This window comes from Arvicanthis niloticus, chromosome 13, assembly GCF_011762505.2.
Source record: "Arvicanthis niloticus isolate mArvNil1 chromosome 13, mArvNil1.pat.X, whole genome shotgun sequence".
Taxonomy (NCBI): Eukaryota; Metazoa; Chordata; class Mammalia; order Rodentia; family Muridae; genus Arvicanthis; species Arvicanthis niloticus.
Window position 1 is genome coordinate 2,759,095 of NC_047670.1, and position 16,077 is coordinate 2,775,171.

The 16,077-nt window shown below is 37.5% G+C and overlaps 1 protein-coding gene across 6 annotated transcripts in view; it reads right to left on the reverse strand.

Moving 5' to 3' along the window:
* Lrrcc1 (leucine rich repeat and coiled-coil centrosomal protein 1) overlaps positions 1–16,077 on the reverse strand; it is a 36,404-nt gene that overhangs the window by 15,358 nt on the left and 4,969 nt on the right. For 3 of the 6 annotated variants that reach the window (XM_034516450.2, XM_034516448.2, XM_034516449.2), the window contains exons 5-12: positions 14,976–15,151; positions 14,674–14,877; positions 11,364–11,560; positions 9,651–9,798; positions 8,785–8,933; positions 4,468–4,672; positions 3,377–3,516; positions 377–578 (exon numbers count right to left, since the gene is read on the reverse strand). In XM_034516450.2, the coding sequence (XP_034372341.1) occupies positions 377–578; positions 3,377–3,516; positions 4,468–4,672; positions 8,785–8,933; positions 9,651–9,798; positions 11,364–11,560; positions 14,674–14,877; positions 14,976–15,151 (1,421 nt within the window). The remainder of the gene's footprint in view (positions 1–376; positions 579–3,376; positions 3,517–4,467; positions 4,673–8,784; positions 8,934–9,650; positions 9,799–11,363; positions 11,561–14,673; positions 14,878–14,975; positions 15,152–16,077) is intronic. The other 3 variants (XM_076911213.1, XM_076911212.1, XM_034516451.2) reach the window with 2 other exon arrangements.

A 16,077-nucleotide genomic window follows, 5' to 3' on the forward strand; every position in this document is an offset into this window, starting at 1 on the left:
AATGGGGAGCGGGTTTTGGGAGAGGGGAGAATGAATGGAGAGGAGGGAGGGGAAACTGTGATTGAGATATACAGTAAGTTAATTAATAATAAAGAAATACTAATTAGGCAGTGGAGCACCTTTGGCCCAGGAGCGGATGCGGGACTGTCAGCTGTGCTGGCCCCTCTCTACAAGTTCAGGTTCCTCACTCCTGTTCTGATTCTCACGTTAGATTTCCACTTATTGCCATAATTAGTTTTCCCACCAGCAATAAAAATAGCTACTATTATATAAGGAAATGAAAACTCTACAAATTCATTTTTTTAAACATCATCTCATTTTGGGTGGGTTTCTAAAATGTCCTCTCATCAGTAGTGAGCTGGATATCAATTCTTACATCTTTAAATCTTCTGGCTTCAACAGTTAAAGCAATACGGAATTCATTTTCTAAATCCAAATACTGCTGGTTTAATACATCAATTTTTTCTTGGTATTCTTTTACTTCTTGCTCATGTTTTCTTTCTTCTTTGGACAATTGTTTAGCTAATGCATCCTGGAACTCAGCATCAGTGAAAAACTCCCGAGTTTCAATTTCTTGCCTGAAATGAAAACCAAAGCAATGCAATTCACATTAATAAAACTCACTGGTCTTTATTAAATGGTGCTGGTCTAACTGGCAGTCAGTATGTAGAAAAATGAAAATCTGTATTTGTCACCTTACACAAAGCTCAAGTCCAAGTGGATCAAGAACCTCAACATAAAACCAGATACACTGAATCTAACAGAAGAGAGAGTGGGAAAGAGCCTTAATCCTACTGGCATGGGGGGGTGGGGGTGGTGGATTTCCTAAACAGAACTCCAATGGCTCACAATCTAAGGTCAAGAATTCATAAATGGGCCTCATGAAACTGGAAAGCTTCTGTAAGCCAAAGAACAGAGCCAATAGGACAAACCGTCAACCTACAGACTAGGAAAAGAAAATCTTCACTGACTCCACATCTGCTAGAGAGCTAATATCCAAAATATATAAAGAACTCAATTCGTTAACACCCAAAACACCTAAACAACCTAATAAAAAATGCAGTATAGCGCTAAACAGAGAATTCACAACAGAGCAATCTCGAATGGTTGAGAAGCACTTAAAGAAATGTTCAAAGTCTTTACTGATCAGAGAAATGCAAATCAAAATGAACCTGAGATTCCACCTTACACCAGTCAGAAGATCAAAAACTCAGGTGATAGTAGATGCTGGTGAGGATGTGGAGAAAGAGGAACACTCTTCCATTCCTATTGGGATTGCAAGCTGGTACAATTACTCTGGAAATCAATCTGGAGGTTCCTCAGAAATAGATTCATCTATACTCACTTTCAGGCATATACGCAAAAGATGTCCCATCATACTACAGGGGCATGTGCTTTACTATGTTTATAGTAGCCTTATCTGTCATAGCCAGAAGCTGGAAACAACCCAGATGTCCCACAACAGAAGAATGGATACAAAAAATGTGGTTCATTTACATGAAATACTTACTATTCAGCTATTAAGAACAAGGACATCATGAGTTTTGCAGACAAATGGATGGAACTCGAAAATATCAACCTGAGTGAGGTAACTCAGACCCAAAAGGACATGCATGGTATGTACTCACTAATAAGTGACTATTAGCCAAAAATTACAGAATACCCAGGATACAATCCACAGAACTCAAGAAGGTTAACAATCAGAAGGGCTTAAGTGAGAACACTTCAATCCCACTTAGGAGGGAGAAGAAAACAGTCACAGGAGGCAGAGGGAGGGAGAGAGGAAACTGGGTGGAAGAGGGGAGAGGGAGAAGAAAAGGGGAACATGATCAGGTATTGGGGTGGGGAGGGTAGGAGAGAAGCCCTGAGGGCCAGCAGAATGAATGGAAATATGCAACTTGAGGAGTGGAACATGAGAGCTGGGGGAACCCTCTAGAATGTACCAAAGACCTGGGAGGTGAGAAACTCTTAGAACTCAAAGGGAAGGACCTTAGATGAAATGCCCAACAATGGGGAGGGGGAACTTGCAGAGTCCATCTCTAGTAGAAAGACCCTATCAAGTGAAGGGATGGGGTTGCTATCCCATAGTCAAAACACTGACCCAGAATTGTTACTATCTAAAAGAACTTCAAGGACAAAAACAGAGAAAAGACTGAGGAAAAGGAGGTCTAGTGACCAGGTCAACTTGTGATTCATCTCATGGGGAGGCTCCAGGGTCTGACATATTACTGATGCTATGGTGTACTTACAGACATGAGCCCAGCATGGCTGTCCTCTGAGAGGCTCAACAAGCAGCTGACTTAGATAGAGGCAGACACTTCCACTCAACTAATGGACTTTAGTCATGGACCCCAGTGGCTGGATTAGGGAAAGGCTGGAAGAAGCTGAGGAGGGTGACTCCATAGACCAGCAGCCTCAACTAATCCGGATCCCTGAGATCTCTGACACTGAGTCACCAACTAGGCTGCATACAGTAGCTGGTATGAGGCATATACAGCAGAGGACTGCCAGGTCTGGCCTAAGTGAGAGAAGATGTGCCTAACCCTAGAGAGACTTGAGGCCCTACAGAGTTGGGTGGCCTGGTGGGTGGGGACATCCTCTTGCAGACAGGTTGGGAGGAGGAATGGGATGAGGAACTGTGGGAGGGTGGACCAGAAAGTGATAATGACTGGATTGTAAAAACATTAAAAGTCATAAACAAACAAAAAACAAAAACAAAAAATCCCTCAATGGTCTTTAAATAACTATTAACATTTTGCATTACCCAAGGTTAATGGAAAACAAGTTCCTTTTTTTAAATCACAGAAATGGTACTTAGGTAGACAGAGAAAGTTTATAGTCTACTGTTGTAGCAGAATCAATCCTGAGAAATTTTATAGAGTTATTTGGAAGTCATTTAGGATAGCGTCCTCTCTATATGATGAGCCATTTTTGGTCAAGTCTGAAGAAATATAAAAACAAGATGCATTATTATAAGCCCCTCTCATACCGACACTGAAGTCATATATTTGATTTTTAGCTCCTTGCATTTCTATAGGACTGAATCTAATATAGAAGCAAACACGGTATTGTCTAAGAGTTAATTCTGATTTTAATCTTTCTCTAACTACACCGATTGATGAATTGCCTGTATGTCTGTCATGCACTGAAGGCACAGGGCACCAGGTGGGAGTTGGCTTTCTTCCTATCAAGTGGATCCTAGGAACCACACCTTTCAAGCATGGGGACTAAGGCAGCATCCTGCCTGCCCTCCGTGGGTTAATTCTGCCAGATTTCACCAATGGTCAATCACTGGGTAAGGAAGACCAAGAAAAGAGCCAGGAATTCCCTTTTATACTTTTAAATGTTAGTATTATCTTGATATATGTTCACTCACCTGTGTTCTTGCTCTTTCAATGCCAGAAGTTCATGAAGTTGTTGCACTTGCTGTTTTTCTTGGTGAAGAGAGGTTCGAAGTAAGTTTATTTCTCGATCAGCAGCTGAGGCTTTAAGCTCCACCTCTTGGATCAGTCTTATCTGAGTGAAGTACACATGGTCAGAGCTTACACAAGCATGCCTCTTCCTTCTAGTTCTTGTCCTTAGCCTGTTCCTAGCCTTATCTGAGTGAAGTACACATGGTCACAGATCTTACACAGACATTCCCCTGCTTCTAGTTTCTATTTGGTCGATTTGTTTAAAGGACAAGAGCAGTTTCATTAGTTTAGAAGAAAGCCACAGGGTAGGCAAGCTGCAGATCTTTCAGCTGTCTGAAGGAGGAAGATGGAGAACAGGAAGAGAAAAAGTTAAAGGAGTTATGTCTTAGAGTTAGGCCTGGAAGTCAGGCAGGCTGGCCACACTGTGAGTGAGAGGCAGCTTTGGGGAATGCTGAAGCTGAAAGTGGTAGGGATGGCATATCCAGATTCAGGCCAGTATCTGAAAGAAGACAGGGAAACAAAAACAGGAAAGAAAATGGGAAAGTCCTTCCTCAGAAAGACTGGCCTACCTCAGAGCTTCATGGCCACCCCAGTAACTGTCCCTGCTTTTATTTTAATACCAGTTCCTCTAAATGCTCATTAAATCGCATGGCCTAACAATTAAGCTGTTTTCAAACTTTATTGAATTAAGAATGGCATTACCAATATAGAAGCAGCAATTGTACTGGCATGAATTACTGTTGATTTGTATACATTTTTTGACAGGAATTTGATGCCAACAGCATGAAACTGAAAGTCTTTCAAGTACCCCACAGACCTCAAAGCAAGAACCTATCTCTTTCTAATATTTCTACCAACTCTACCAATTCTTTATTTAAGTAGTGTTGGTAGAATAAGGATGTAACCTGCAGGCTGCATGATTGCGATATTAAAAATAACAGTGACTTAATTTGTGCATACAGGCTGGCATCTTTTGAGCCTACTATGGTATGTAATTAGTTTTAGGAAGAACCATTAATCCATTCATTCATATCACTGATCCACTCAGCAATACCTGTGCCTGCTGCTGCTGTGCTTTCTGCTTCTCCATTTTTTCCAATGCCCTCTCCAGGGTTCTCAGGTGTTTGATGTGATCTTCCTGTTGATCTCGCGCTTTCATTAATTCAATAGTTAGTTTTTTAACTTCATTTTGAAGTCTGTGAACTATAATTTCAAGTTGAGCCTTGCAATGTCTCTCTTTAAAAATAGCATCCTTTAGTCTGGAGCATAAAGTATATAATAATAATAATAATAATAATAATAATAATAATAATAATATTACAAGTTTAAAAATAATGAAAATTGTAGTCAATGTTAAGGCTGAAAACAGTGATCAATATCTGAAGTATTGTCAAACTCTAATTATACTTAAAAAAAAAAAAAAACAAAAAACAAAAAACGACTACAAAGCAGTATATATATGCCTTTGTCCCAACCCTGAAAATAACGTTTTCCTGTAAGGGAAAAACATTCATCATAAACTAAAGACATTTACATAAACTTTTATTATTTCACAGTAACGGTTTGCCCCTAGTGTGTTTCAGTTTTGAGCTAGATGTGAATTTTTAAAAATTCAGTATAAATAAGCATTCAGTATAACTAAGTTATAAGTCACTGCCCTCAAAGAGCTCAATGCCAAGCAGAGCAAACTGATTTGGAATCACTAAAGCTAGGAGATGGAAGTGTTATATAAGTAGCTGGTCAGTTCTGACTTCCTTATATCTTCCCCAGACCAAAGTACTGATGCCAGCTTTGTATGTGCTAGAATATTTTGCTTGCAACTAAAAACTTATGTAAACAAAAAGGAAAAGTTTACTGGTATACACAACCAAACTTAGACAGGCTGGCTGGTACTCTTCTGAGACACCACTGAAACCAAGCACGGAATCCCTTTAGGATTCTATACCACAGAGTTAGTTCTCAGGAACCAGTTTCAGCTTCTCCTAGTGTGGCAAGCAGTTAAGAGCATTTGTATATGTGTGTGGACGTGTGTGCATGCATGAAGGTCAGAGGACAATTTTCATATACAGGTCTCTCCTTTCACTGAAGGTTCTAGAATTGAACTCAGGCGTAAGGCTTGTGTGGCAAGTTCTTTTACCCACTAAGCCATTCTGCAAGCCCTGGGTTTACATTCTAACAGTCACAACAGGAACGATCTTTGTTTAATTCAACTTAGAAGAGCCATAAGAGGCTCAGATGAGTTCATTTAGTTTATATGTGTATCCCATGAACCAGTCATTGTGTCATGCTATTATATTATTAACTTGGGTTTTCAGTTCATACCTTATCCAAATACAAGAAGCAGCTAAATGGTTGATATAACTCTAGTTTGTGGAAGAGTCTCATGAATTAAGTACTGAGCTAAAGTAGTTCAATGTTTACCAACTGTAATTTCTAGGATACATGTATACACACACACACACACACCTATACATATATATACATACATATGTGTGTGTTATATATGTATGTATCCATCAACTGCTCTATGATGATAATTTCTTCAATTCTTATTATCTCTTTCCTTTTGTCTTTAATGAGAACAGTTTAAAAAATACTTCTTTATTCCTTTATTCAGTCAATTCTAGGTTGACATGAGAAAATAACAGATAAGGGCTGTAGATAAGACAAATAATTATCTAAGTAATAAATCATAAGCCAAGGGTACAGTTTTAGGATGTAGAGGAAATGGGTATTTTAAAAAAACAGAATCAAGAAGATATCAAGACCAACTAGCTTTGAGATTTAAGAAAGAGGTGGCAGAACAATTACTTCTAGTTTTGTTAGCAGACAAAATATTCATGGCATACCAGTTAGTAGGGCAAAGAACACAGAATAAGACACAAGATGGTTCTTCCTCAGGATGGGCTAACCTGAAAACACTTATGAGAAATGTAGGAGAGGCACTTTTAGTAACTAACTAGATCAATAAAGTCCAAGAAGGTTGAAACAATAAGCACAGTACATGAGATTCACTTATTGACATAACATTATTCAGAGGGTGGCATCTAGCTGTCAAAGACTTGGTATTCAGGGCAATGGATACAAGACACACACAAGAACATCAAGAGCTGGAAGGCATTAATCTCAAGATTTTATACCAACAAATATGAGTATGGATAGAAGTGTAAGAACAACTGAGACTGACTGTTTAAGAGAGCAAGGAGCATGGTGGTATGTTTCAAACCTCCCAAATTCAATCTGGTGAGCAGTTAAGACACTTTTTCTAATATACCACAGTTAATACCTATACCTAAAATAAAGCAAAAACTATTTGCATATAGCCAAAATGAAAAGATCAAGAATGTCAAACTGGATAGTGGTGCACACCTGTAATTCCAGACACCTGGAAGGCAGAGGCAGATAGATATCTTCTGATTTCTAGGCCAGCCACAACTACAAAGTCAGACACTGCCTCAAAAATTCAACATAACAAAACAAAAAGTATGCCAATATTAAAAGGAATTTCAATTATAATGCAAAGGGAAATAACATTTAATAAAAACAATTCCTAAAACAAGTTTTGCTTCATTCTAAAGACAAGGGGATTCTTGTCTTGTACAGTCTCCCTGTGACACATCCTGGGATCTCTATAAGCCTGTCATGTAATGGGGCTGTTCTGAAGAAGTTTGAGCACTATTCCTTTTTTCATGCCATTCTCATTTCCTGACCAGGATTTTCTTCTATCCATTTAGAAACAGTGATCCCTCAAACACAAATAAAGATGGTGTCTTAGGGTTTTATTGCTGTGAAGAGACAATATGACGAAGGCAATTCTTATAAAGGACATTAAATTGGGGCTGGCTTACAGTTTCAGAGTTTTAGTCTATTATCATGTCAGGAAGCATGGCAGCATATAGACCAATATGGTGCTGGAGGAGCTTAGAGTTCAACATCTTCATCCATGGGCAGCATTAAACCCAGTTACATGAACACTCCTGTGATCACTGTGTTCCATACTGGGCACAACTTGAGCACAGAAGACCTCAAGGACTGCTCCCACAGTGACACACTTCCTCCAACAAGGCCACACCTCCTACAAGTGCTACTCTCCATGGGCTTAGCATACACATGAGATATGGAACATACCTATTCAAACCACCAAAGATGGTGACAGATGGTGACAGATGTACTCACATAAGAACAGAATACACCAAAATATCCAGTTACAGTGATTTTCACAGTGAATATATTTAGGTAGCATGGCTTCTTTTTCTCTTTTCACACAGGCACAACATATAAAAGCAGGTAGGAGAAGTGTTTTTCTGTTTTCTTTAAGTATCAGTATCACACAACCAAATGTATAAAATAAATGAGGGATTAGGTTGGAAACTGTTTACCTCAATTTAATATTCACATGAGATCTTGTAAGAGGAATTATCCATTTTATAGACACAAAACTGAACTAAGACTTCCAGATCTTACTTATGGCCAATACCAAGTCTGTAGACTTAGTGTTCCCTTAAAGATAAGAAAAAAAATGGAACCAAAAAGTAACGGTGAAAAAAACCAATAACTATTTGAAGAAAGGGATAACCTAACTATTAACTATAGAAATCAAAGGGGAGGGAATAAGAATTTACTGGCGTGAAAAACTCCTTAGGCAAATAGGAGACTCAACGGACAAGAAAAAAAGAATTAAGGAACTTGGTTTATGTAGTTACCAAAGCTAACACAGGAAATGAATATGTTAAAAGAGACTAGGATTGATAAAACTTAAAAAGAAATTTGCCAATGCCAGCCCATTTTACAAATATGGCACTCTACAAAGCATGTTAGCCTGACCAAATTACTAAATCTTCAAATCAAATGAATGTCACATACATGCATTTTCCTAACTCTCACTGTTTTACATCAAGGCATTCCTATTCTAAGCCCAATAAGCTTCATGCTCTGAGAGACATCTTTAGACTCATATTTTTCCTTCGTTTTTCTTAATTTATTCTCTTATATATTATATCCACAATGTTGTTTAACCTCCTTCCTCTCCCCCCAGTGCCCCTCCCCCATCCACTCTTCTGAAAAGTGCAGGCCTCTCAGTAACAGATCAACCAAACACAGCATATCAAGTCTCAGAAAGACTACCCATCTCCCTCATATCGAGGATGGACAAGGTAACTCAGTAGGAGGAAACATGTCCCACAGCTACATATGCGAGGATCTAGCTCAGATTCATACAGGCTCCCTGGTTGTTAGTGCAGTCCCTGTGAGCCCCTATGAGCCCAAGTTAGTTGGTTCTGTGGGAGTTCTTGTGATGTCCTTGGCTTCACTGGTCAAGGTCCTTTCCTCCCCTCTTCTGCAGGATTTAGAGTCCTATTTTTGCCTGCCTTACCTATCTGTGGTGATGAGAGCCTGGCTGTGAACATCTTTCTTCTCATCTGCTTGCTTATGTAGCTCATCAATGTAATCCATGAGTTTCTTTTCCGTTTGCTCAGCTTTCCACCTCATCTCTCTCTCTTGGTCTAACTGTTCCACGAGGGACTAAAAGAAAACAGCAATGCTTCATGAACTTGAAAAAAGTCAGCAAACTTCTCACCACCCCATTTCTTTCATTTATTTTACAGTAACTTATTGTAAGAAGTCACAATGAGAATTACAATATTGGACATAAAGCACACAGAAGAGAGTAGATAGTGCTGGGTACATAATCACTTCAAAAGAGTGTTGGTTGGTACTGTCATGACAATTATAGAAAGCAATCCTATTATTAGATTCTATTTTTTCCAGTACATAGTAGAATAACCAATACTATAACATGTAAAATGAGGGCATGCTAACTAATATATTCAATGAATATTAAATTTTTAAAATAATTTCAGCATCTCTGAATCCTTTTCCAAAACTGGTTTTCAGGACAACCAACAAGACAGTATGTATCAAGAATATTTCTTTGAGAAAACACAGAGATTTATTTTGTTATTTGAAGGGTTCCAGTATCCCCTCTCAAAGCACGAACTATTAGTTTGGGAAACAAGAACTGGAATTTTCCTAATGTAACGTCATTTCAACTGATCTAGCAAATTTAAAAGCAGTAATATTACACAAAATCTAGAAACTGGGAAGGGTAAAATTACCTAATTTTAATCACTCTGATAAAACTATTAACAACATATATTGCTCATAAAAATTTTGTTAAGTTTCTAGGACTCTGTATCTAAATCTAAGATTATTAACTCTTCTTAATTTTCTAAACCATACCCGATAAGTGCTGTCGTCCGAGACACTTTTGTCTACTTTAATTATGCCAGTCTTCTGCTCATCTATGTCTCTTACGTTATTACAGTTTACTAAAGATGATCTTACATATAAATCTTTAAAGTAAGGTTGTCTCATTTTACGATTACAACTGCAAAGAATTAAAGGCAGAACATAATCAAAAGTACAGTTTATGTTTTCCAGTAGAAACACCTGTAGCCACATATCTAGTATTTAAAACAATATATTAATTAAGGGGCTGGAAAGATATCTCAGTGGTAAAAAGCACTGGCTACTCTTCCAAAAGAAACTGGGTTCAATTCCCAGCACTCAAATGGCAGCTCATAACAATCTGTAACCCAGGTCCAGGGGATCTGATGCCCTCTTCTGTCATTTGTGGGCACCAGACATGGTGCAGACATATACGCAGGTAAAACAACTATACCAATACAATAATTGTTTTAACAAAAAATGTATTAAGTAAGGTAATAGTTAACTTGGAAAGTTAATTCATGAATCTTATAAGGGATGTACTTTGCTGATTCACTATTTAGAGTTTCAAGAGCTTTCAAAAAAATAATGACTTTATATGTGTAGTGTTCAACATACTCAAGATGAAATAAACTACGATCATAAAATAGAAAAATTTGAAGAAAATGATTTAATTACCCTATGGCACTTAAAAGTTTTAAATTGACACAATATACTAGAGTAAATAGATTGTATCAATAGTCAGAATAAAAAGAAATTCTTGGGCATATCCTAACTTTAAAGGACTGATTTTTTTTTAATACATAACATTTTATAAATGGATCACTATGGAGAATTAAAATAACCAATGAGTACATTTAAAAGAGAATTATGCAGGTAAAAAGTGGATTATACCTACTCTGAGGTAAATTCTTAACAGCTATCATGGTTGATAGCCCAGCTATGAAAATACAGACATTAGATTTCTACATCTGCACATCAAAAAATAATCCTTTTGTCTGCCTCTGATCTTGGCTTAGTTGTACTGTTTAATTAGGCCTTGGCCTCCCAGCTAGATCTGTCTACAGACAGAGTTGAAATTAGTCAGGTAAAGGCAAGTGTATCAGCCTCACCTCCTACTCACTGCAAATACTACAGTGGCCTTTTGTTTGGTATTATACATTAATTTCTCGAAGAGAAAACAATCTTTTATGAGTTTACAGTTCTCAAGTTTCTGCAGTGGTTGGGTGCTGAACCACCTGAAAACACCAAAATCTCTAAATGCTTACTTTATTACATACAATGGCATAGCATTTTTACATATAACACATCTGAGTGTATATCAAACTGTCTAGACAAATTTTAATATCAACATAATATCTGTCATAATACCTAATAAAGCTAATTTATTATACGCTATTATTTAAGAAAGAATGACAAGAAAAAGTTTGTGAATGTTCAATCAGAAGCAATAATTTTAAACCTAGTAAATAGTCCATATTAGTAAAGGTGTAATTCTTGGTTTGATTTTATTTGATCAGTGGTTGGTTGAATACATGGACACAGAAATGTAGGATATGAGGGGCCGATAGCTGAACAAATCTGAGCTGCCAGGCTAAAAAGAAAAAAAAAAATCTTTTATGTCGGTAAACTGAGAAGTTTATCATCATGAAACAGCAAGTAGGAAGCCAGTCAGTTACTCCTAACTGTGTGACTTATTTAGACTACTAAGACCAAAGCAAGTACCTTACAAAAGCACCATTGTTTTTATTGTGGTGTTTAATAGTTTGAATAGTTCTGGCATAATATGGGATTTTTGTTCTTCTAGGAACTTTTCTGCTGCACTCTTTTCTGGTTCCATAGTCACTTTCAGAAGTTACATCTGTGTCTCTTTTTGGTCTGAGGTCTTTCTGAGGAACATTATCTATTAAGGAATTATTAGTCTAGAATATAAAAACAGAAAGGAAGCCTGTTAAAAGTTCTTCTCAGTATAACTAATTAAAATTTAATGCCTTCTTAAATATTAAGATATTTTATCAGATTAAAGATTTATAAATTATGTATTTTTGAAACTGAAAACAAGAACTCCAGCTCTGGCACAGGAAAAAAAAAAAAAAGGGTGGGGGGTGGGGAAAGAGTTTTAGTAACTCAAATCTGGGAAAATGAAAAAGAAAACAAAAACAGAAAAAGATAAAATTATTTAAAGACCTCAGAAGTGGAAATAAAAGGTAAGACTAGTTTAGCAAAATGGACCAGAATGAGACCATGCTTCAATCTGAGACTATCAGTTTACTACAGAGAAATTTTGACTGCCAGGTATTCAACGTTAAGACTTTTGGGCTGAAAACCAGAGACAATAAAAGGCAGTTTCTAAAGTCCAATGAAATATGAAATCAACAGACAAAATTAGAGTTAAAGTCAAATCAAATTGTGCTAAATAATAGAATGCCAACATTTTAGAACCCTAAGAGAACTTCCCGGTCTCCATCTGCGCCCTGGAACTAAGGCTGTCCCACAGCCCTCTGCACCCAAATCCCTCCAGGAGAAAGCTGGTCTCCCAGGAGTCCTCTCACTTCTAAGCCCAGAGGTGAGATCACCACTTTTTCAATAACTGTCCAAAGAGGGACCCTCCAGGAGCACACAGGGCATAGGAACAGCAGAGTAGCTGGGAACAGGATCCTTCCGGTTTCCATCTGTACCCCTGAGCTAGGGCTGTCCCATAGCCCACCACATCCAATTCACACGAAGGAGAGAGCTGGTCTCCCTAGGAGTGCTGACACACCTAAGATCATAGGCTCACAGGACCACAGGAGGGACAAGCTTCTGTCACAGACAGTAAGACCAACTAACACCAGAGGTAACCACATGGCCAGAGGCAAGAGCAAGAACATAAGCAACAGAAATCAAGGCTACCTGGAATCATCAGTAACCCCGTACTCCCACCACAACAAGTCCTGGATACCCCATCACACCGGAAGAGCAAGATTCAGAATTAAAATCACATATCATGATGATGCTAAAGGACTATAAAAAAGACAAATAACTCGCTTAAAGGAATACAGGAGAACACAGGCAAACAGATGAAGGAATTGAACAAAGCCATCCAGGATCTAAAAAATGGAAATAGAAACAATAAAGAAATCATACAGGGAGACAACTCTGGAGATAAAAAAACCTAGGAAAGAGATCAGGAGTCATAGATTCAAGCATCACCAACAGAATACAAGATAGAAAAGAAAATCTCAGGGGCAGAAGATACCATAGAAAACATTGACACAACTGTCAAAGAAATTGCAAAATGCAAAAAGCGTCTAACCCCAAAACATCCAGGAAACCCAGGATGCAATGAGAAAACCAAACCTAAGAATAATACGTATAGAAGAGAGTGAAGATTCCTAACTTAAAGGGCCAGTAAATATCTTTAACAAAATTATAGTAGAAAACTTCCCTAACCTAAAGAAAGAGATGCCCATGAACATACAAGCCTACAGAACTCCAAATAGACTAGACCAGAGGAGAAAATCCTCCCATCACATAATAATCAAAACACTAAATGCACAAAACAAAGAATATTAAAAGCAGTAAGGGAAAAAGATCAGGTAGCATATAAAGGCAGACCTATAAGAATTACACCAGATTTCTCACCAGAGACTATAAAAGTCAGGAGATCCTGGACCGATATCATACAGACCCTCAGAGAACACAAATGCCAGCAAATAGCCAGCAAAACTCTCAATCACTATAGATGGAGAAACCAAGATATTCCATGCCAAAACAAATTTATACAATGTCTTTCCACAAATCCAGCCCTACAAAGAATAACAGATGGAAAACTCCAACACAAGGAGGGAAGATACACCCTAGCAAGAGCAAAAAATAATCTTTGCACAAACCCAAAAGAAGGTGGCCACACATATATAATTCCATCTCTAACAACAAAAATAACAGGAAGCAACAATTACTTTTCCTTAATATCTCTTAATATCAATGGAGTCAATTCCCTAATTAAAAGACACAGACTAACATGGTATGCACTCACTTTTAAGTGGATATTAGCCCAAAACTCAGAATCCTCAAGATACAATTCAGAGACCATGTGAAGCTCAAGAAGAAGAAAGAACAAAGTGTGGATATTTCAGTTCTTCTTAGAACAGGGAACAAAATATTCACGGGAGGAAATATGGAGACAAAGTATGGAGCAGAGACTGAAGGAAAGGCCATCAAGAGACTGCCCTACCTGGGGACCCATCCCATATACAGACACCAAACCCAGACACAATTATGGATGCCAAGAAGTGCTTGCTGACAGGAGCCTGAGATAGCTGTCTCCTGAGAGGCTCTGCCAGAGCCTGACAAATACAGAGGCTGATGCTCTCAGCCAACCATTGGACTGAGATCCCCAATGCAGGAGTTAGAGAAAGGACTGAAGGAGATGAAGGGGTTTATAACTCAACAGGAAGAAAAACAATAACGAAAAAGACAAATCAGAGTCAAGTATGGTGGTATATGACTGTAATCCCAGAATTCCAGAAGCAGAGGCAAGATGTCAAGATTGTCTGTGTTACACAGTAAGACCTCATCTTAGAAAACTAAAGCAACTAAGGAAAGAAAAACTAGAACCTTCATGAATTGTCATTAGGGACATAGAACACTGCAGCAACTCTGAAAAACCTGGCAGTTCTTAAAACCATAAGCTAGAGACAAGCAATTGCACATGTAGGTATCCAATTAAAAACTTGAATAGTAGTATTATAGTAGTATCATCCAGTTGCCAGAGTACTACTAGTCAAATGTCTATGAACTGATATCACATATACAGAACAAGAAAATCACATTGGCAATACAGGTACTAACACTCATGAAGGAAGGCAACAGAAAAAATGAGTGAAAAATATCTTCCATTGTTTTCTGCCATTGTTACTGTACATAATTCTATTTCTGTAAAGAAAAAATACAGATACAGTCAATCTGATGTTTCTTGTTGGTCAACTTATGTACAATTTCTACTTTATACTTTCTTAACTAATTTTTCTTCAATAAAATAAAAATAAATTACTTCATTGAGAAGCTGTAGAATTTGATCATCTAATTTCTGAAGTTTCACCTCATTCTGAAAATCGTTTTCATGATTAATTTTTTCTGGTTCAGAAGATGGACACACAGATAAAAGTGAGGCCAAAACATTTTCTTCTGGTGTATTTGTATATTCCTTCAAAGGAGGCAACACGTCCATTGGTGGTGCTGACATATTATCATTGACCTATGAAACAGAAACAAACCAATGTCCTTTAAAGTTCATATTCTGATACATTAACTCTTGAAGCTGTCATTTCTCTTAGAAAAACATCAATAATTTACCTCATCTTCACTTATATTCAGGGGGGAATCAGAAGAAACTAAGTTATCCAAAAGACCTTCTAAGCATTGTAGGTGTGATGAGTTTATTTCTTCCAAACTTACTGGCTCACCAAATATATTCTTGCAATCTAAGATTCTCAGCTGTGGTAAAGTCTGGAGAATGATTGCTCTGTACCCTTGAAAACAGAGTTCAAAATCAAAATAAATACTTTAAGGGATTATGTCTAAAACCAACCAAGCTACTAGGTATATTGGCTGAATGGGTATAAACATTATGAACTCAACACCTTCAACATCCAGTCAGTAAATATAGAAGAGACGAAGCAGTCCTGCCCCATCCCAAGCACCATTCCTGATAGTCAGATCACTGAACCATATGATGTGAAAAATTACCTCAAGATTATAAACGCATTCTACTCTGAGAAGGAAGATAAACAGGGCTTTTGCTTAGTTTAATATGACCATCATAAAATGAATCAAAATTGTAATTAGAGTGGCAGAATTCTCCATAGTGAGACATTAATGAAATAGCTGAGACATTAATGAAACTTTTTCTTCTTAATTATACATTGTTAATATTAGGATATGCAATATATCATATATTAAAGAAAAATATATTTGCTTTTCTTAAGAACAATTAAATGAGAAATCTGTCAAATTAACATTACATTGGTATACATATAACCAATGACCCAGATTCTCTAGAAGAGCAGCCAGTGCTCTTAACCATCAAGCCATCTCTCTTAACCCCTCAACCAATTCCTTCCTTTTTCACTCTGTGTAGATCAAGGGATAGCTTGTGGGAGTCATTTCTCTTCTTTTACCATGGAGGTTCCAGAAACTGAACTCAGGTCACAGGGCTTGCTGGCAAGCTATATCCTCTCACTAACCACTCAAGTAACTTCAATACTAAATATTTCTAAAAAGGATCAATTAAGTGATTGGAAAGACTCCAAAAGTAAGGTCTAGAAAATCAGGGCTAGAACTTTTTAAAACATTTATCTTATGTATTTGAGTGTTGCCTCTGTATGTATGTGCCACATGCATGCCTGGTGACTATAAAGTAAAAAGAGGGAATTGGATCACCTGGAACTGCAACTAT